Genomic DNA, 22,081 nt, shown 5'->3' on the forward strand with positions numbered 1-22,081 from the left:
TTTTCTGTAGAGCTGGTTCGGGAGTTCCATAGCTGGCTGTCTGGGCAGAGGGAGGTCGTGAAGGAGTGCTCTGACCAATCAGGAGACACTAGCATCGTGGAGCGTAAACTCCAGAAGCTAAAGGTACAGTCCGAACATAGCATAGAACCCATAGAAACCATAACCCTCAAATATACTATTAATCCTCAATCGCTTAGGGTCGGTTTCTTTGACGCAGATTAAGTCTAGGCCTTGACTAAAAACTATTTCATTAACATTTTCCCTTGAGTCTGCTTTTTTGTCCAGGATTAGATTTAATCTTGTTCAAGTGTTTCCCTTGACATGTTACCTCCTATCCTTTAGGGGGCGCTGGAGCGTGTGGAAGACGGGGAGATACGTCTGACTCAGGTGTGTGAGGAAGGGGAGAAGCTCCTGCTCCACCTCCCTAAGGCCAGTGCTGGCCAGGTGCAGCAGCACCTCTCCTCCATCCAGCAGGACTGGGACCGCTATGTTGAGCAGTGTAGACTCAACCAGCAGGCCCTGGAGGACAGCACTACACAACTCAATGGGTAAAATATACTTGGGATGGATCTCAATAATATAAAGAGACTTTGTCTCCTCCTCTCCTTTCTTTCATCTTAACTTAACCAGGCCTATCCAGGTGTTGCTCTTTCACATCAGTACAGATGGGGGGACTAAGAGAATTTAGAATTTTGAGCTTTATAATATTGAGACACACCCTTGAAGCCCAGGCCTCAGGAATACAGTCATAGATGTGAGTCCCTGACTGTGACATGGTCATATAATATCTCTGTCTGTCAGGTTTGAGGGGCGTCTGAAGAGGCTGAGGCAGTGGCTGGAACACATGGAGCAGAGGGTGACCTCAGAGCTGCCTGAGGAGAAACACAGGGGTCTTGAGAAGGCAACACTGGATGGGGTGGAGGAATACCACCAGGAAGTGCTCAAAGAGAGGGACTCTTTCGAGCGACTGTGTCAGGAGTCACAGGTCTTGAATGAAGGTGGACGGGGCGACGGTGGCGAGACGCGGGCGGCTGCAGGGCTGCAGTCTCAGCACCAGGCTCTGCTGCGGAGGGTGAGGGAGAGGCTGAGGTGCTGCCAGGTAAACCTACAGGAACAGGAAGCATTTAAGGAGACCCTGCAGAGCACCTGGTCCTGGCTAAACAGGATGAAGGAACGACTGGGCAACCTCAATAGTACCCTGGGGAACAAGGTGACGCTGGAGAAGAGACTGGGACTGGTACAGGTTAGTAGAATCAATAATTGGTGTGCTCAACTCAATAGTCCTTGAATAAAAGTATTTGGGTGCAGGGTTGGAAAGGCATATCAACTGGAAAATAACATTTCTGGTACAGGTCAGACAAAATGACCCTAATTGACTCTGCACAAAAGTAATGCCCTATATAGGGAATAGGGTGCCATTTCAGATTGGCCCTAAAATAGACACCTTACTTTGGTCTTTAGCAATATGATAGCTTGAGGCATTGAAGGTCAATATTTCAATGAGCAATGTTATCCATGGTTGATGAACAGGTCTTCAACTAAACTAAAATAAAGTTGGATTTGATTTGTTTTGATACTTCCTTCGTGTGTTCCAGGACATCCTGTTGATGAAAGGTGAGGGCGAGGTGAAGCTGAACATGGCGGTAGGGAAGGGCGAGCAGGTTCTGAAGCACCACAGTGTGGAGGGTCAGGAGGCAATCTGCTCCCAGTTACAGAACCTGAAGGACGCCTGGGCCAGCATGCTCATGACCTCCATGAGTTGTCACAGGTACTGTACACTGTTGTATCTATCTATCTATCTATCTATCTATCTATCTATCTATCTATCTATCTATCTATCTATCTATCTATCTATCTATCTATCTATCTATCTATCTATCTATCTATCTATCTATCTATCTATCTATCTATCTATCTATTTATCTCTCTGTATCCTCCCTCAGTCGTCTGGAATGGACGGTAGCCCAGTGGAGTAACTACCAGGATAGTAAGGGGCAGCTGCAGCAGTGGATGGAGTCTGTGGGGCAGGAGGTGAGATTCGGCTGAACACACTAGTCTTTTCTTACTATCACTGATTTAGCATGTATGGGCTATTTTGAAGGTTTCATTTGATAGATTGTGATATATGGTGGTTTTACCTTCCTTATTTGAATGCACTGATTGTAAGTCACTCTGGATAAGAACATTCACTAGATTGCTAAAATGTATTAGTAATCTAATGATATATGTAAATGTAGGTGGGTTTGGCCCTGGACCAGCAGCCAGGCCTGAAGGAGAAGGCCTATCTCCTGGAGCGTCTCAGAGCCCTCCAGGCTGACGTGGAGGCCCACGCAGCACCACTGGCCAGGCTGACAGAGACGGCTGCAGAGCTGCATGAGAAGACAGGTGACCAGGCCTTTGGACCAGAGCAGAGAATGGAACTCAATGCACACTTCGCTGACATTACCGCTGTCGTCAAGGTAATCACGCCCTGCTCCTAGAGGATGGCAGTTAAGTACATATGTCTCTCCTTTGTATAAGAACATTAAGTCTGACGATAATGGTAGAAACCATTTTCTTTTTGTGTTATTAGCCGTAATCCATCTAGTTTGGTTGTTGAAACAGAATTTGTTAATGCATCTAGAACGTATCCTAACAGTCCTGGTTCACAGTGTGCTCTATGGGCAAACAGCCTAACCCAGTCTCTATATGCTGTCCATCCCCCAGGGTAAGGTTCAGGCCATGGAGAACAGAGTGACAGAGCATGAGCACTATCTGGAAGCTGTGAGGGACTTCAATGATTGGCTGGCCTCTGCCAAGGAGGAGCTCCAGCGCTGGTCTGACCTGTCAGGAGACTCCACCTCTGTAAACAGGAAACTTGCCAAAGTTCAGGTGAGGATGTTCAAGCATCACTTACAGTATCTCAATGTCCATCACCCCCTTGTTGACACATCATAGGGAAGCTTATTATAGTTTAGTCCAATGCTATGTTTTAAAAGTAATCATTATAGATGAGAAAATAAGAAGACTCACAACTCACAATATTTGAGGCACACAGGATCATAAATACATGTTACCCTCACATAAAGAAATGTGTCTCTCTCTTAGTCTACGTTTACCCTCTATAGGACATCAGAGTGACAAATGGAGAATAGTCAGTTAGCTAATAACAGTCGTAGTCAGTTGCAGTAGCTAACAACAGTTGACGTAGTTGGCAGTAACAGTAACAGTTGAATGTTTCCTGTTTCATTGTTCCATGTTCCATGTTCAACTTCAGGAGCTGATAGACTCCAGGCAGCGTGGCCGAGAGCGTCTGAGCCGGGTGCAGCGTTGTGGGGCTGCAACGAGGGACCACACTGGCTCCGCGGGCTTCGAGGCAGTGGAGAGGGAGGAGGCAGCCCTGCTGTCTGCCTGGGAGCAGTGGGAGCGCGGGGCATTGCAGAACAGGGCAGGCCTGGAGACTGCTCTCTCCCAACTCGCCAGCTCCGAACAGGAGTTTAACTGCTTGGCTGCTCAGCTGGAGGTGGACCTGCAGGAGTTTAGCAGTCAGCTACAGGAGTGGAGACACAGGCTCTCTCATGCAGAGGGGAAAAACAGTAGAGAGGAGGCTGTGAAGGGCTGGCAGATTGCAAAGGTAAGGCTCATTTGTAGGTGCTCTTAAAAATACTGTTTAAAGGCTCAATGCAGCCTTTTTACCTCAGTATGAAATCATACGGATCCATGCCGCGAGGGGTCCAATCTGGGCAGTGGGTGGAGCTACAGTGCCTTAATAAACTATTCATACCCCTTGACTTATTCCACATTTTGTTGCGTTATAGCCTGAATTCAAACTTGATTAAATAATTTTTCTCTCTCGCACATCTACACACAATACCCAATAATGACAATGTGAAAACATGTTTTCAGAAATATTAGCAAATTTCTTGAAAATTAAATACAGAAATAGATCATTTACATAATTATTCACAACCCTGAATCAATACGTGTTAGAATCACCTTTAGCAGCGACTACAGCTGTGAGTCTTTCTGGGTAAGTCTCTAAAACCCCATTTCCACTGGCACTTAAAATTAGGGACAAATTCTATCTGGCTCGAATGGAATTCTCAAATTGGAGCTGGGTCGAGGGAAACCTGGGCCAGCACAGCCCAGTTTCACAACTGGTGCCAGCTCGATTAGAATTCTGGCTAGTGAAGCACTTAATATGCTTCAACCAGTTGATCACTGCTGGAAGCTGACACCATGTTTAGCTCGTCTGGGCTTGTTGTTGTTTGCTAGCACATGGAGAAGCAATACTGCAGTAGTTAGACATGTCACAATTACCACCGGATCCTTCATTCATTTTTACACAAATAAACTGGAGAGCAGTCAGCCCATCATTTCTCATTTCTGGAGGAAGTGGAAACGCAATTCAAGCTAGGCAACCTAGGTTGACTTCTAAGTGCCAATGAAAACGGGGCTTATGAGCTTTGCACACCTGGATTGTTCAAGATGTGCACATGATTTGCAAATTCTTCCATCTCTCTAGTTGGTTGTTGATCATTGCTAGACAGCCATTTTCAAGTCTTGCCATAGATTTTCAAGCCGATTTAAGACAACATTGTAACTTGGCCACTCAGGAACATTCAATGTTGTATTGGTAAGCAACTCCATATTTGGCCTTGTGTTTTATGTTAATGTCCTGCTGAAAGTTGCATTTGTCTACCGGTGTCTGTTGGAAAGCAGACTGAAACAGGTTTTCCTCTAGGATTTTGGTGTGCTTAGCTCTATTCCATTTTTTTATCATAAAAAAGTCCTGGCTGTTTACAAGCATACTCATAACATGATGTAGCCACCACCATGCTTGAAAATATGAAGAGTGGTACTCAGTGATGTGTTGAGTTGGATTTGCCCCAAACATAACGCTTTGTAGTCAGGACATAAAGTTACTTTGTTTGCCATATCTTTTGCAGTTCTACTTTAGTGACTTGTTGTAAACCGGATTAATTTTCGTTTAATATTTTTATTCTGTACATGCTTCCTTCTTTTCATTCTATCATTTAGGTTAGTATTGTGGAGTAACTGCAATGTTGTTGATCCATTCTTGGTTTTCTTCTATCAAAGCCATTAAACTGTAACTTTTTTAAGTCACCATTGGCCTCATGGTAAAATCCCTGAGTGGTTTTCTTCCTCTCCTGCAACTGTTCGTAAGGACACTTGTATCTTTGTAGTGACTGCATGTATTGATACACAATCCAAAGTGTAATTAATAACTTCACTATGCTCAAAGGGATATTCAACGTCTGCTTTTTTATGTCTACCCATCTACCAACAGGTGCCCTTCTTTGCGAGGCATTGGAAAACCTCCCTGGTCTTTGTGGTTGAATCTGTGTTTGAAATTCACTCCTTGACTGAGGGACCTTTACAAATAATTGTATGTGTGGGGAACCGAGATGAGGTAGTCCTGCAAAAACAATGTTAAACACTATTAAACACTGTTAAACACTATTATTGCAAACAGAGTGAGTCCATGCAACTTTGTGTGACTCGTTAAGCACATTTTTACTCCTGAACTTATTTAGGCCATAAAAAACGTGTTGAATACTCAAGACATTTCAGCCTTTCATTTTTTATTAATTTGTAACAAATTCCACTTTGACATTGTGTGATATTGTGTGTAGGCCAATGACACAAAATCTCAATTTGAATACATTTTTAATACAGGCTGTAACACTACAAAATGTGGAAAAAAGTCAAAGGGTGTGAATACTTTCTGAAGGCGCTGTACTCAAATAGGTTCTTGACTGGCCAGCTCGCTAATAATCACTAAACAGCCAGGGAGAATTAAACAAATCCAAAAACGATAGAGGAATTTTTTTGCAAATACAGTACAACTAATTTTCAGTGCCGGCCCTCCGGACTTCATTGAAGACCGAATGCGGCCCCCAGGGCAAAATGAATTAGAGACCCCCCTGGTTTATTGCAGCCATTTTTTTCTCAATATCAAATTATTTATGGGTAACAATTAACTACTGTGATTGTTTTCAATTAAAATAACTAAAATACATGTAAAAATTATTCTTGGCAAAAAGCAATTTCTCAAGCAAGAATGTTGATAGGACTGGGAGTGGTCTGAGTAGAGAGGGGAAACTGAAAATGAACTGTTATTGGCAGAGAGGTTTGGAACTGTCTGTCACGTTGGTAACAGTGATTTGGAAGACAGGAGCAGGAATGCGGAATAGGGTTTTTTATTCAGCCCAAATTACGGCGTGCTGTGTAAAGACACGGGAATGAAGACCAAACCAACACGTAACTAAACACAGGGTAGAAACCCAAAACAAAAGAGCGAGGAGTACCTCAAATAAATAACACACCCGCACAATGATTAACACACGGGACGAGACCCGTAATCATCTGCACAATCCACAATGGCGCGAAAGCCCAAAACACACAGCACAGGTACTCACACACACTAACGGACATAGTAACAATAATCGATAGGACAATGGTGAACAAACACACACTTATACAATTACTAATCAATGGGAATAGGGGCCAGGGGTGTGTAATGAAAGTTCCGGAGGGATCCGTGACACTGTCTTTCTTATTGGTATATTAACTAAGTCGGAGGGCCAAAACTCCATCCCACCAAAACAGGCTTTTCAAACAGCTCTTACACTAAAAGGGCATTATCATAATGTTCACAATTTTACAGTATTATCCCAACAACATAGTGTGAAAATGTACACTGAGTATACAAAACATTAAGGACACCTTCCTAATATTGAGTTGCACTCCCACTTTTGCCCTCGGAAGAACTTCAATTTGTTGGGGCTTTGACTGTACAAGGTGTCGAAGGCATTCCACAGGGATGCTGGCCCATATTGACTCCAATGCTTTCCACAGTTGCATCAAGTTGTCTGGATGTCCTTTGCGTGGTGGACCGTTCTTGATACACACGGGAAATTGTTGAACGTGAAAAACCCAGCAGTGTTGCAGTTCTTGACACAAACCGGTGCACCTGGTACCTACTACCATACACTGTTCAAAGGCTCTTAAATATTTTGTCTTGCCCGTTCACTCTCTGAATGTCATACATACACAATCCATGTCTCAAGGCTTAAACATCCTTCTTTCACCTGTCTCCTCCCCTTCATATACACTGACAAGTGGATTTAACAAGTGACATCACTTTGTACACTCAGTCTATATCAGACACTGGAAAATCATATCTTTGATTGCACTGGTCCTTTTAGTATTGCTGCAATGCTAAAACGAAATGTAACATTAAAGGAAGGCTTAGATCCGTAATACTTATGATGACTGTTTACTTTTCAAATTGGAAGTTAGAAATTCCAAAAATCACCATATCCTCGGGGCTACATTCACAATTCTCCATTCACTCTCCTCTAAAGCAACGTCTCATTGTGTCTGTGCCACCCAGGACACTCTGGAAGGTCTAGTCAAAATGGAGCCCATGTCAGACAGTCTGAAGTTCCAGCTCAACGGTCTGTGTCGGTTCTCCAAGGACCTGGGTACTCAGTCAGAGAGAGTGTCCTCCCTTATCAAGGAGTACAACAGGTAAGTCATTCATCAGCATGATGGATGGGGTCTTACTATACCTGACATTCAAATAATTTGTTTAAGTTTTTGGAGTGTGTATTACATACTGTTCTGTTGCAAAGCCATTACATACGTATGGGCCCGATTCCAAGTTGAGATAAGTAAATAATTTACTTGTTTACGGATGTCAATGAGAGCCAAAATGTAAGTTAAGTATGCAGAATCAGATCTCAAGTCAGAATACCGTCTTGTAGGCGCTGTATACAAGTCAGAATACCGTCCTGTAGGCGCTGTATACAAGTCAGAATACCGTCCTGTAGGCGCTGTATACAAGTCAGAATACCGTCCTGTAGGCGCTGTATACAAGTCAGAATACCGTCCTGTAGGCGCTGTATACAAGTCAGAATACCGTCCTGTAGGCGCTGTATACAAGTCAGAATACCGTCCTGTAGGTGCTGTATACAAGTCAGAATACCGTCCTGTAGGCGCTGTGTACAAGTCAGAATACCGTCCTGTAGGCGCTGTATACAAGTCAGAATACCATCCTGTAGATGCTGTATACAAGTCAGAATACCGTCCTGTAGGCGCTGTATACAAGTCAGAATACCGTCCTGTAGGCGCTGTATACAAGTCAGAATACCGTCCTGTAGGCGCTGTATACAAGTCAGAATACCGTCCTGTAGGAGCTGTATACAAGTCAGAATACCGTCCTGTAGGCGCTGTATACAAGTCAGAATACCGTCCTGTAGGCGCTGTATACAAGTCAGAATACCGTCCTGTAGGCGCTGTATACAAGTCAGAATACCGTCCTGTAGGCGCTGTATACAATTATCTGTCCTCTCTTCTTCCTCCTAGGCTGAGCCTGCAGACCTCCAGAGAATGCCAAAACAAAGAGAAGCTTCTGGAGCAGGAGTTCCGTGCCGCTTTCCGAGAGTTCCAGCAGTGGCTGGTCAATGCCAAAATCAACACAGCCAAGTGCTTTGATGTGCCTCAGAACCTCAGTGAGGCCTCCTCCAGCCTGCAGAAGATACAGGTACGTTAAGGCCCAGTTTCCCTGGACACATATCAAGCCTAGTCCATCAGGTTCAATGGATGACCTCCATGAGTTCTTCAATGGAAGTTCTCTATTAAAGCGCTTCTAATCTGTCCAGGAAACCTTTTGTCCTTAAACACATTTGGTCTTGCAAGCACATTTGATTGAATTGGACATTATTTTTTAAAGAATGCATCTTATCTCTTGGCCATTCTGTCTCCACCCCCAAGGAGTTCCTGAGTGACAGGGAGCAGGGCCACTCCAAACTAAATGCTGTGGTGCTCAGTGGTGAGCTGGTGGTCAGTATCGCTGCCAAGGACAGAGTAGATGCTGTCCGGGCCAAAATGAGCAGTGCCAGAGAAGACTGGAAGACTCTGATGTCCAACTTACACCAGAGGGAGACTGCCCTACAGGTAATCAATTGATGTAAAGTACAGCATGTGAATCCTTTAAGTGGTGAGAATATGTCATCTATTCAGTTTGTATAAAATAAAATACAAATTCACACTCATTGTACTTTATTTACTGTGTCTCGAGAGTAAGCATTTTGCAATTTTAGCAATTTGTGTGATGCTGAAACCTGTTTTGAATTGTGTATCAAAGGTTGCGTGTGTTTCACTCCTATTTCAGAACCTCCAGTCTCAGATGAAGGACTTTGAGGCTAGTGTGGAGCCTCTTCAGGAGTGGCTGAACGGGACAGAGGTTGCTGTACAGGAGAGCAGCACACGACTCCATGACCTCACTGCCAAAAAGCAGGAGTTGCACAAGCTGCAGGTATACATGGCTCTCAGCCTGTCAAATCACGAAGAGCTATCCTCATAACTGTCCCATCATCCCACCAATCACCATGCCCTGCCAGGCACCAGCATGGCCGTTATAGAAGCTCACCATTTCAGCTCAGTCACTGTGAATCAGTGATGGAGTTCCTTCATCGCACTGTCAAAGCTTAACATAACTGTTCACTGCTCATTTCTGCCCTGCTACCTACCCAATCTATTTTCAAATGCTTCTGCTGTATGTGTGTTCAATGCGGCGTAAATAATAACTGTTTAAAGAGTTGACACTTAACAGCCCTGTTCAATGTTTTCAAACGCTTCGAACATCTTTGTCTGTTGTGTTCATTAACCTTCTTTTGATTGCCATGTCATGACATTATTTCATGTTCATAACATTGACTCAGTCTGCTTTTTCTTCCATGTCATTCCAACCCTGGTCTGTAAGTGTTTATGTTAACTTGGCTAACTGTCTCTGTGTGTTGGCTTGCATGCTTCTGTCTCTGTGATGACCTGCTTGTGCCCTTGCAGTCTGTGCTCGAGGAGTTAGCCTCTCAAGAGGTTCAGCTGATCAGGCTCAGAGAGAAGGCCCAGCTACTGTGGGATGGACATGCGGCCAGAAAGAGCTTTGTCCACCGTGTCTCGCAGCTCTCCGCTCAGTACTTAGCTCTAACCAACCTGACCAAGGTAACTAACACCCACCTGCCCGCCTGTCCACCTGCAAGAGGGCAGGCAGGAGGAACTAGACTGAGGTTTGAGTCACCTCTCCGGTTAAAATTATGTATATAATCAATGAATTTCCAATCTTATAGCTGAAAAATGAAATACTGTAACCAATGTAAACTTACAAAATGACTGCTGCTCTTCTTTTATTCCATACTGAATTTGACCCCCTTGGCATTTGTATACACAAACCCCAGGTTCACTTTGAGTTGAATTTGTTACGAGTGTGCAAACAAATGAACACACAGAGACTGACCTATGACATGTGTTATGCTTTTGGTTCTACAGGAGAAGGCTTCCCGTATCGACCGTATCGTCACTGAGCACCAGCTGTTCTCCCAGGGGCTGAAAGAGCTGCAGAACTGGTTGGCCGACACCAGCCACATGCTGCAGACCTACCGCACTCCCACAGCAGACAAAAATGTCCTGGACAGCAGGATGATCAAGCTGGAGGTACAGTACAACCACCTCTGACCTACATCAAGCTAAGATAAACTTAGCTAAGCTAAACTAAACTAAGTAAAGCTAACTAAGCTAAACTAAGCTACATTTTTATTAGCTAAAATTAAATACAATCAACTAAACTAAACTTGGACTTGGATTATAGAGTAAAAGTTGTTTTAAATCTCCAGTATGTTATGGGTAGCTAAGTTAGCATTGCTACTGCCTTCCAGATGTCTGAACTCATTTTGTAATACATGTATTGACCCTTGATGTGTCTCAGGCGTTGCTGACAGCACGTCAGGAGAAGGAGATCCAGCTGAAGATGCTGGTCACCAGGGGAGAGTCTGTCCAGAGGAACACATCAGTAGAGGGTGTACCAGTAGTCTGCAAGAACATCCAGGACCTCAAAGAATCCTGGGATACCCTGCTTTCCGCCTCCATCCAATGCAAAAGGTTAGCTTCTCTTTTTAATGTCCTGAAAGATTAGAATGCCTTAGTAGAATACTTACTGGGTTATGATAACATCTGATCAAATTGAATATTTGTTTTTACTGTGAACATTCTGAACACAACTGCCAACTTAAGAATGTTGGTCAATGTTGAGACAGTGTACAAGTGCCTTTAGTTGCAATCAGCTAACTGTGTGATATATTTATGTGTACTACACTGTATTCCCTCACAGCCAGTTGGAGGGAGCCCTCTCCCAGTGGACCAGCTACCAGGAGGACGTGTGTCAGTTTGTGGGCTGGGTGGAGCATGTTGAGGAGAGCCTGGACCCAAGAGACAAACAATGCTCTGAGATGAGAGACAAAACTGCCAACCTGGGCAAAGCCAAGGTACCTGCGGTCATCTACACTGAGTATACCAAACTTTAGCAACACCTTCCTAATATTAAGTTGCACCCCCCCTTTCCCGCAGAACAGTCTCAATTTGTCGGGGCATGGACTCTAGCGTTCCACAGGGATGTTGGCCCATTTTGACTCCAATGCTTCCCACAGTTTTGTCAAGTTGGCTGGATGTCCTTTGGGTGGCGGACCATTCTTGATACACACAGGAAAATGTTGAGTGAAAAAGAAACGCCAGCGTTGAAGTTCTTGACACAAAATGGTGCGCCTGGCACTTACTACCATACCCCATTCAAAGGCACTTACATGTTTTGTCCTGCCCATTCACCCTCTAAATGAATAAACGTCTCAATTGTCTCAAGGCTTAAAAATATTTTTTTTACCTGTCTCCTCCCCTTCATCTACACTGATTGGTGAATTTAACAGGCGACATCAATTAGGGATCAAAGCTTTCACCTGGTCAGTCTGTCATGGAAAGAGCAGGTGGCCTCAATGATTTGTACACTCAGTGTATACTACTTTTTCTTACTGACAGTCAATGGGAAATGTGATTGCAAATAATGAACAGTGAAAGAGGAAATAATATCTGGTGCCGGTGCCAATAATAATGGTGAAAGAGGACATCTTTGTCATGTGCCTCTGCCTTGTGAAACATTTTGATAAAGTGACACTAACACAGTGTCATGCCATGGTTTGCTTCAGCTTTAGACATTGCAAATAATAACGGTGAAAGAGGACATCCTTGTCCGGTATTTTGATTTTTTTGTATTTATTAGGATCCCAATTAGCTGCTGCCGAGGAAGTGGCTACTCTTCCTGGGGTCCAAACAAATAACAATACAACAAATAAAATACATAATATACATAAATATACATTGCACTACATTTACATTACAATTTAGTAGGCACTCCTATCCAGAACTAACAACAGATAGTGCATTTATCTTAACCTGTTTGGGAACGGGGTTCCGCTGGCCAACAGCCAGTGAAATTGCAGGACGCCAAATTCAAACAACAGAAATCTCATAAATCAAATTTCTCAAACATACAAGTATTAGGCACCATTTTAAAGATACAATTCTCGTTAATCCAGCCACAGTGTATGATTTCAAAAAGGCTTTACAGCGAAAGCTCCACAAACGATTATGTTAGGTCACCACCAAGTCACAGAAAAACACAGCCATTATTCCAACCAAAGAGAGGAGTCACAAAAAGCAGAAATATAGATAAAATTCATCACTAACCTTTGATGATCTTCATCAGATGACACTCAGAGGTCTTCATGTTACACAATACATGTATGTTTTGTTCGATAAAGTGCATATTTATATCCAAAAATCTCATTTTACATTGGCGTGTTATGTTCAGTAGTTCCAAAACATACGGTGGTTTTGCAGAGAGCCACATCAATTCACAGAAATACTCATCATAAACATTGATCATAGATACAACTATTATACATGGAACTTTAGATAAACTTCTCCTTAATGCAACCGCTGTATCAGATTTCAAAAAAACTTTACGGAAAAAGCATACCATGCCATAATCTGAGTACGGCGGTCAGAGCCCAAACCAGCCAAAGAAATATCCGCCATGTTGTGTAGTCAACATTAGTCAGAAATAGCATTATAAATATTCACTTACCTTAGATGATCTTCATCAGAATGCACTCCCAGGAATCCCAGTTCCACAATAAATGTTTAATTTGTTCGATAAAGTTCAGAATTTATGTCCATATACCTCCTTTTGTTAGGGCATTTGGTAAACAAATCCAAACGCGCGTGCCATAGCCAAGAGAGACAGCCACATATCACAGTCATATCCCAACCATGTATCAATACATACAGTAATACAATATATAATACAATGCACAATACAATAGGAGGGTGCCTCTGCCTTATAAAAAGTCACCAAATGCCAATGTAATAGACGTTTCATTTTATCCTAAACTAACCTAACCCCGTGTCATGCTGTGGTTTAAATGCAGTAGAAACATTGACATTAGGCCTGATCCATGTTGTGTCTGTTTCAGCTTCTCTATGAGGAGGTTCTTAGCCACAAGAGGCTACTGGACACCATCACCGTGAAGGGAGCCAACATGGCGGAACACTACGTCACCCAGCTAGAGCTCCAGGACCTGCAGGAACGATACCACACCGTCAAAGACAACACCAAGGTATATACAGTACAGCAGTGAAGCATCCATCTCCTTCTTATATGTTAGTATCACTTGCCAGATTATCAAATTAAAATACAACTGCACCGTGAAATGTTTACTTACAAGCCCTTAACCAGCAATGCAGTTCAAGAAATAGAGTTAAGAAAATATTTACTAAATTAACTCAAGTAACACAATAAAATAACAGTAATGAGGCTATATACAGGTGGTACCGGTACTGAGTCAATGTGCGTGGGATACAGGTTAGTCGAGGTAATTTGTACATTTAGGTACGGGAGGAATACCTTGTGGCATTCCTCCCGTGCACAGTGGCTGTGTGAAGACACAAGTCTCATGTTATCATTTCATATTTTTGTAGTAGTTACATGTCTATAATGCACATATTTGTTTTTGTGTTTCCAGACTGCGGTGGGGAAGGCAGAAGAGCTGGTGCAGATCCACCAGGAGTACGAGAGAGGCCTAAATGTGTTTGAGGCGTGGCTGGAGCAGGAGCAGGAGAAACTGGGCTGCTACACACAGCTAGAGGGGGATGTGGCCACTCTGGAGGAGACGCTTCAGAAACTACAGGTCATAAGAACATACTGCTGTTTCCACATACAAGAACCAAAGAAGAGTGGCTTTCCCATTGATCTTATGCCCTGACGTATTGAATATAATGGACCATATTCCCAAATTGTTGTCTAAACGTATGTTATTCAGCATGGGGAAAATTGCCTAGCTTTGCCTGTCGGCACGAGATGTATAACGGCGTTGGAATGTCCAGTAATGTTTCGTAATGTTCAGTCTGAATAACAATGACAGCTGCCTCTCTGCATTCATTTCCAGGAGCTGCAGGTCCAGTGCACAGAGGGCCAGGCCCTACTCAACACCCTGCTGGACAGTAGAGACCAGGTTGTGCCCTGGGGTGTCCCCCAAATCGAGGACCGGGTCCTGGAGACCTTGCAGCAGAACTGGAATCTGTACCAGGGTAAGCTAGGAGACACCAGGACCCAGCTCAACAGTACCCTGGCCAAGCTCCGCCAGATGGAGCAAAAGTTTCAGGGTCTGGACAGCTGGCTGAATAGCATGGAGAGCAAAGGTCAACTGAGGAGTCATCGCCGGTCGGACCGTGCCACCAAGGACGCTCAACTCCAACTGATAAAGGTCAGCATCTTCTTCTACAGCGCCTGAGTTTCAGTAGATGATGTTCGATGTTTGTATGTCTCTCTGAGCTTGTCTTCCAATAGGAGGTGCTGGTGTTTCAATAAAGCCCTGTTTCAACTGACACTTAAAATTAGTGAAAATTAGGCCCAATTTCGAGCTGACTCGAATGGATTTCTCAAAATCGAGCTAGCACGGCCCTGTTTCACAACTGGTGCCTGCTCGATTACAATTTGGGCTGGTGACGCCGTTACTATGCACTATGATCACTGATGGATGCTGACACAATGTTTAGCTATCTCGTCTGGGCTTGTTGCTGTCTGGTTTGCTTGGTTAACTAGCTAATAGCCAATGCCATGGCAAGCAGGGTAGGAATTAAGCTAGCTAGCTAGTTATGCTAACGATGACGCTAACTGTTTAACTAACTAGCTAACACCAGCAAGCTAAAGACATGGCTCTGAGCCTGGCTGGCACTGGCAGGAGTATGGGCAACATTAGCTAAGCCAGCTGCAGTCACATATTGTCTACCTAGCAACATGACATCATTTCAATTTTCTTGAGGCAGTGGAAACACAATTTCAGCCAGCCCACCAAGGCCAGCCCAACCTGGGTTTACTTCAAAGTGCAAATAGAAACCGGGCTTAAATTCTCTCTCTCTCTCTCTCTCTCTCTCTCTCTCTCTCTCTCTCTCTCTCTCTCTCTCTCTCTCTCTCTCTCTCTCTCTCTCTCTCTCTCTCTCTCTCTCTCTCTCTCTCTCTCTATGTATACAGAGTTGGCAGGAGGAGGTGCTAGTGTACCAGGAGGAGGTGGAGGGTCTGAGTGTTCTAGCCCAGCAGGTCATAGATGAGACCCACATCAGCAGCCGGGTCAGCACCAGAGCTACCCAACTCACCTCCCGCTACCACGCCCTGCTACTGCACCTACTGGTACGACCTGCTCAGTTACACACATAGGCAGGAACACACAAGCATGCACACATACACACACACACACACAAACCTTGGACTAATTTACACACATCAGTTTGCTACCACAGTGCAGAATCTCCATTTATATTGTTTTTTCTTGGGCTGTCTGTTGATGTATTGCAGGAGAGCATCAAGCAACTACAGGTGGAGGTGTGTTGCATCGAGGAGGCCCAGAATGTGTTCAGGACCTTCTCTGATTGGCTGAGCTCGGCCAAGAACAACTTCAGCACCATGGCCATCAGCATCAGTGTAGTAGACCGTCTTACCATGGAGAGGAAGATGAAGACACTGGAGGTACAGTAACAGACTCTTCTTACAGCTGCCCTGAGTCTTGCGAGAGAGACTACAGTCTGAGCTTCAGCTAAATGTAAGCCATGCCTCTAGTGGCTCAGTTGGTAGGCAACAACTTTTATGTCGCAAAAGTAAGCTCCTTTGAAATACTTTTTTAGTGCAGACCTAGTGAACTTTAGCATCACAGTGACACTACCAAGTCTCAAACTCTCTTTGCTTTCTTTCATCCTCTGAAAAGGTTATGGTCACAGGCGTAACTGCTTCTGTTTACTCTCTGTGTGTCTTTTCTCCAGGCTCTTCAGGGTGACATGGAGCAGGGCCACAGCTTCCTGAAGACGATGCGTGAGAAGACAGAGCGGGCCGTGGCCTTCCTGGAGGAACCAGAAGCTGAGCAGCTGAGGGAGAAGGTGGATGCTCATAGATCCCAGCTAGAGGGCCTGATGGCTGAGCTACGCACGGAGCACAACTCCCTGGAGAAATGCATCTCCCTCTCCAAAGACTTCCGGGACAAGTACAAGGCCCAGGCACAGTGGCTCGCTGAGACCAAGGCTTTGTTAAGCTCACCCATCGAGCTCAAAGCTGAGCTCTACCAGAAGAAGGCCCAGTTAGCCAAATATAAGGTACATAGGCTAGGTGATGTCATGCTAATCTGCTTGGTAGGTCACATGCTGCTGTGTTTACTGCTGATAAACTCAACTTCCCGATCGATATCTGTCTGTCTGTCTGTCTGTCTGTCTGTCTGTCTGTCTGTCTGTCTGTCTGTCTGTCTGTCTGTCTGTCTGTCTGTCTGTCTGTCTGTCTGTCTGTCTGTCTGTCTGTCTGTCTGTCTGTCTGTCTGTCTGTCTGTCTGTCTGTCTGTCTGTCTGTCTGTCTGTCTGTCTGTCTGTCTGTCTGTCTGTCTGTCTGTCTGTGTCTGTCTGTCTGGTTGTGCTGCGGTAGAAATAATACTTTTCAACAACAGCTGAATGATTTATTGACATTTTAAAGAACATTTTCTTCCTCACATAGACAATCCAGCAGACAGTGCATTCCCACGAGTCAGCGGTGAGGTCAGTGGTTGAGAAAGGAGAGGTTCTGCTGGATATGGTCTGTGACCCCACCATCAGAGACAACATGAACAGGTTGCAGACTGACTACCAGGAACTCTGCACTGCAGCCAAGGTAGGTGTCCTGCATTGAAAGCTGTAATGCTGCGCTTTGGACTCAATGGGTCTACGCGCTACCGTTATACTACATACACTTCTAGCTAGAAGAGTTAGAGGCGCCCTGAAAAAATACCATTAAACATAACCCCTAAACGTCTTATAATTGCTACCACTTGCAGTGATCATCTACAACATTATTAGTGAGCTTCCATCATCTGTAACCATCTTACCTGATCGGTGTGGCTGTGGAGACTTCTACTGTAATTGTCTATGAGAGAAAGTGTTTTGAACTTGTTTTCAGAGCCAAGTCCAGAGTCTGGTGGAGTGGGTGAAGGAGCATGAGTGCTACAACAGTGAGCTCCAGGAGGTGGAGAAGGGGCTCCTACAGATGTCCAGTAGGCTGGTCACCTCAGACTCCATGCAGACATGTAGTATGGAGACGGCCACACAACAACTGGCCCGCCACAAGGTGGGTGACTGACTGATGTTAAGGAATGGAACCGTATGAGAATCAATTAGAATGATATTATGTAATAATTGCCATGGAATTATGCTTCTGAAGTTCAAAACCAACAATCTAAAATGCAATTGTTGTCTACTACTTTTTCTAATCTGAACTCTTGTCTGTCACATTTCTTAGGCAATCATGGAGGAAATAGCTAGTTTTGAGGAGCGCCTGACCAGTCTGAAGGAGAAAGGAGATGACTTGGTGTCCAGCTGTACAACAGACCAGATGCAGGCTAAGACCAGCCAGCAGGTCAAGGCTCACCATCAGGGCACCAGAGACAGCTACTCAGCCATCTGCAGCAGCGCACAGTGTGTGAGTGCTATAGTAACACGCTACGCTGCTCTGCTCTGTTCTACTCTCTTACTGTTTCCATCTCCCTCTAACCTGGCTCATCTTCTCACTTGTCTTGGTGTGTCTGTGTCTTCATCAGGTTTACCAGAGTCTGGACAGAGAACTGCAGAAGCATGTCAGTCACCAGGACACTCTGCAGCAGTGCCAGACCTGGCTCTCCACCGTCAATGAGGAGCTACTGCTGCACTGTCAACCTCCCTTTGGCATGCAGGAGGCCCTCAAACAGGTGTCTGACTGACTGGTTATCCTCTTGCTCTTTTATAGGCAGAGAATGAGAATCAAATGACACAGTAATGTTGTTTCCATGACAACTGGGTTATGCCTTGAAGTTCTGGAATTTCATCACCATTCTGAATTCCTTCATCAAATCAAATAGAAGCAACTGCTTCTGACCTCAACTGGACAACCTGATTAATTAATATAAATAACGGAAATTAACAAATGTTTTATCAAACTGATGACATTTGTCTGTATATTCCCCTATTACCTGTATAGGTGAAGCACTACAGGGCTCTACAGGAGCAGGCCAGTACGTACCTGGACCTGGTGTGTTCTGTGTGTGACTTGTCTGATGATGCTGTGAGAGCCACCACTGCGGAAGTCCAGCATGTCAAACACACGGTGTGTGGGCTGGTCTTAATGTACATTCACTTCTGGTCATCACATTGTCCCTACAGTATTGACAACAGGGTTTCCCCCATAAGATTCAGGTTCAAGTATTTGGCATATGTAACATGCTGACCACACCGCTCGTGTTGCAAAATACATTTACACATACATGTTATTCAATAATTGCACACGCACTGCTCGCGTGTGTCAGTGAGCATCTGTGTGGCCAGGCGCTAAAATAGAAATTGGTTCTATTTGTGAAGCTCAATGCGCTGCAAGTTCAGTCTCTCCCATCTCCTCATTGGTTTTTAGAAGTGTATACCCACATGGGTGATTGAAAGATTAGCTGAGGTCCGCACTCCAGTCGGTTGTAGTATTGCACCGTAAAGTTGGTTGCCAAACGTCTTATAAAGTCCAAAGAAGAAAAGGAAGCTTGAAGGAAAGAGGAGAGATGATGAGAAATTAAATCGGTTGACCGTTTTATCTGTGGATTAATTGTCGGAGTACATGTGCATTTCAGGTAAAATCACAACCCAATGTTTATATCCCAGGACGAATTAGCTATCAGTGTGTCTATCAGAGTTCAGTGTGTCAAATTGGAGGGCCTTTAGTCCGTGCCTCTGGGGGTGCCACAGGGTTCAATTCTCGGGCCGACTCTCTTCTCTGTATACATCAATGATGTCGCTCTTGCTGCTGGTAAGTCTCTGATCCACCTCTATGCAGATGACACCATTCTGTATACTTCTGGCCCTTCTTTGGATACTGTGTTAACAGCCCTCCAGTCGAGCTTCAATGCCATACAACTCTCCTTTTCTGTCCTCCAACTAATCTTTAATACAAGTAAAACTAAATGCATGCTTTTCAACCGATCACTGCCTGCACCTGCCCGCCCGTCCAGCATCACTACTCTGGACGGTTCTGACTTAGAATATGTGGACAACTACAAATACCTAGGTGTCTGGATAGACTGTAAACCCTCCTTCCAGACTCACATCAAACATCTCCAATCCAAAGTTAAATCTAGAATTGGCTTCCTATTTCACAGCAAAGCATCCTTCACTCATGCTGCCCAACATACCCTCGTAAAACTGACCATCCTTACCGATCCTCGACTTCGGCGATGTCATTTTCAAAATAGCCTCCAATACCCTACTCAATAAATTGGATGCAGTCTATCACAGTGCCATCCGTTTTGTCACCAATGCCCCATATACTACCCACCACTGCGAACCTGTACGCTCTCGTTGGCTGGCCCTTGCTTCATACTCGTCGCCAAACCCACTGGCTCCAGGTCATCTACAAGACCCTGCTAGGTAAAGTCCCACCTTATCTCAGCTCGCTGGTCACCATAGCAGCACCCACCTGTAGCACGCGCTCCAGCAGGTATATCTCTCTGGTCACCCCCAAAATCAATTACTCCTTTGGCCTCCTCTCCTTCCAGTTCTCTGCTGCCAATGACTGAAAAGTTTATTCAAGTCCAAACAGAAAATAACAAAAATCTCTGAAACTTTAAACACGTATCTCCCTCACTAGCTTTAAGCACCAGCTGTCAGAGCAGCTCACAGATTACTGCACCTGTACATCGCCCATCTATAAATTTAGCCCAAACAATTACCCCTTCTCCTACTGTATTTATTTATTTATTTTGCTCCTTTGCACCCCATTATTTATATTTCTACTTTGCACATTCTTCCACTGCAAATCTACTTTCTATATTGTATTTACTTCGCCACCATGGCCTTTTTTTTGCCTTTACCTCCCTTATCTCACCTCATTTGCTCACATTGTATATATACTTATTTTTCTATTGTATTATTGACTGTATGTTTGTTTATTCCATGTGTGACTGCTTTGCTTTATCTTGGCCAGGTCTCAATTGTAAATGAGAACTTATTCTCAACTTGCCTACCTGCTTAAATAAAGGTGAAATAAAAAAATCAATAGCAAGCTAGCTAGCTAAATTACCATAAATGTTCAATGCTTTTTGACCTGTCCCCAAATTAATATAATTGGTTGATATATAATTGTTTTTGTTTTGATATTTCAACCTGCGTGTCCTCATCGCTCATGGTGCGGGTGAACAAAATCAATGTGCGCGGGATGACACACGTGGATACACACACGTGCCCGTTTTGGTCAGCAATAAATACACACATCTTACTCTCGCAAGTTCTCACAATAAAAAGAGCATTACAATTCACGTCGTTTGAATTCAGGGTAAATATGTAGGCCTATAACAGCCTTGGTGACAGTCTGTTACTGCCCTCTTGCCAACTTCTTATGGAATTGTCATGGAAAACATGACGTCTGACTTGACAATGACATTGGAGTCGGCAAAAACACTAACAGACCTGGGACCAGGCTAATAAGTATGCATACAACAACCAGCAAAGGAATCATAAAACTAGTATACAAAAAGACCTACCACAAAACAAGCCTATGTTCAATCCTATAAAAAAAGGTGGTATCTAGAATCTACAAGGTTTCTTCAGCTGTCCCCATAGGAGAACCCTTTGAATAAACCTTTTTGGTTCCAGTTGAACCCATTTGAGTTCCATGTAGAACCCTCTGTGTCAAAACTGATTATGCTATGGGGACAGCTATAGAACCCTCTGTGTCAAAACTGATTATGCTATGGGGACAGCTGTAGAACCCTCTGTGTCAAAACTGATTATGCTATGGGGACAGCTGTAGAACCCTCTGTGTCAAAACTGATTATGCTATGGGGACAGCTGTAGAACCCTCTGTGTCAAAACTGATTATGCTATGGGGATAGCTGTAGAACCCTCTGTGTCAAAACTGATTATGCTATGGGGACAGCTGTAGAACCCTCTGTGTCAAAACTGATTATGCTATGGGGACAACTGTAGAACCCTCTGTGTCAAAACTGATTATGCTATGGGGACAGCTGTAGAACCCTCTGTGTCAAAACTGATTATGCTATGGGGACAGCTGTAGAACCCTCTGTGTCAAAACTGATTATGCTATGGGGACAGCTGTAGAACCCTCTGTATCAAAACTGATTATGCTATGGGGACAGCTGTAGAACCCTCTGTGTCAAAACTGATTATGCTTTGGGGACAGCTGTAGAACCCTTTTGGAACCCTTTTCTCTAAGAATATGCATAGGTTGACTTCCTTATTGTTCTGCACTCAGCTGTGTACTTCATGTTGTACTGTACAGATGGAGGAGAGGATGTTGAGCTCCCAGGAGCTATGTGAGGGCTGGAGGGAGATAAAGGAGCAGAAGCAGGAGCTATCTGATCAGTTCCAGGACATGGAGCAGCAGCTTCTCAGCCTCTCCAGAAGACCAGCGGAGCTCGAGACCAAGATCGCCCTCAACATGCTCACCCAGGCCAAGGTAGGAAGCAGGGTTAATCCCACAACATGCTCATCCAGGCCAAGGTAGGAAGCAGGATTAATCCCACAACATGCTCATCCAGGCCAAGGTAGGAAGCAGGATTAATCCCACAACATGCTCACCCAGGCCAAGGTAGGAAGCAGGGTTAATCCCACAACATGCTCATCCAGGCCAACGGACGAAGCAGGGTCAATC

At 44.3% G+C, this 22,081-nt stretch overlaps 1 protein-coding gene across 13 annotated transcripts in view; it reads left to right on the forward strand.

The window, feature by feature from the left end:
* LOC124046690 (nesprin-1-like) overlaps positions 1–22,081 on the forward strand; it is a 182,390-nt gene that overhangs the window by 82,145 nt on the left and 78,164 nt on the right. For 12 of the 13 annotated variants that reach the window (XR_006841047.1, XM_046367362.1, XM_046367361.1 and 9 more), the window contains 28 exons: positions 11–123; positions 343–548; positions 802–1,243; positions 1,596–1,768; positions 1,944–2,031; positions 2,238–2,459; positions 2,707–2,871; positions 3,257–3,613; positions 7,400–7,536; positions 8,374–8,551; positions 8,782–8,964; positions 9,182–9,325; positions 9,856–10,011; positions 10,336–10,500; positions 10,772–10,944; positions 11,174–11,327; positions 13,368–13,511; positions 13,917–14,081; positions 14,340–14,657; positions 15,425–15,580; positions 15,746–15,916; positions 16,207–16,533; positions 16,922–17,074; positions 17,360–17,527; positions 17,699–17,878; positions 17,997–18,143; positions 18,413–18,538; positions 21,710–21,886. Coding sequence is in view for 12 of the 13 variants with exons in the window: in XM_046367362.1 (XP_046223318.1) it covers positions 11–123; positions 343–548; positions 802–1,243; positions 1,596–1,768; positions 1,944–2,031; positions 2,238–2,459; positions 2,707–2,871; positions 3,257–3,613; positions 7,400–7,536; positions 8,374–8,551; positions 8,782–8,964; positions 9,182–9,325; positions 9,856–10,011; positions 10,336–10,500; positions 10,772–10,944; positions 11,174–11,327; positions 13,368–13,511; positions 13,917–14,081; positions 14,340–14,657; positions 15,425–15,580; positions 15,746–15,916; positions 16,207–16,533; positions 16,922–17,074; positions 17,360–17,527; positions 17,699–17,878; positions 17,997–18,143; positions 18,413–18,538; positions 21,710–21,886 (5,288 nt within the window). In the remaining variant the exon portion in view is untranslated. The remainder of the gene's footprint in view (positions 1–10; positions 124–342; positions 549–801; positions 1,244–1,595; positions 1,769–1,943; positions 2,032–2,237; positions 2,460–2,706; positions 2,872–3,256; positions 3,614–7,399; positions 7,537–8,373; positions 8,552–8,781; positions 8,965–9,181; positions 9,326–9,855; positions 10,012–10,335; positions 10,501–10,771; positions 10,945–11,173; positions 11,328–13,367; positions 13,512–13,916; positions 14,082–14,339; positions 14,658–15,424; positions 15,581–15,745; positions 15,917–16,206; positions 16,534–16,921; positions 17,075–17,359; positions 17,528–17,698; positions 17,879–17,996; positions 18,144–18,412; positions 18,539–21,709; positions 21,887–22,081) is intronic. The other variant, XM_046367369.1, reaches the window with a different exon arrangement.

Source organism: Oncorhynchus gorbuscha, linkage group LG10 (assembly GCF_021184085.1).
Source record: "Oncorhynchus gorbuscha isolate QuinsamMale2020 ecotype Even-year linkage group LG10, OgorEven_v1.0, whole genome shotgun sequence".
Taxonomy (NCBI): Eukaryota; Metazoa; Chordata; class Actinopteri; order Salmoniformes; family Salmonidae; genus Oncorhynchus; species Oncorhynchus gorbuscha.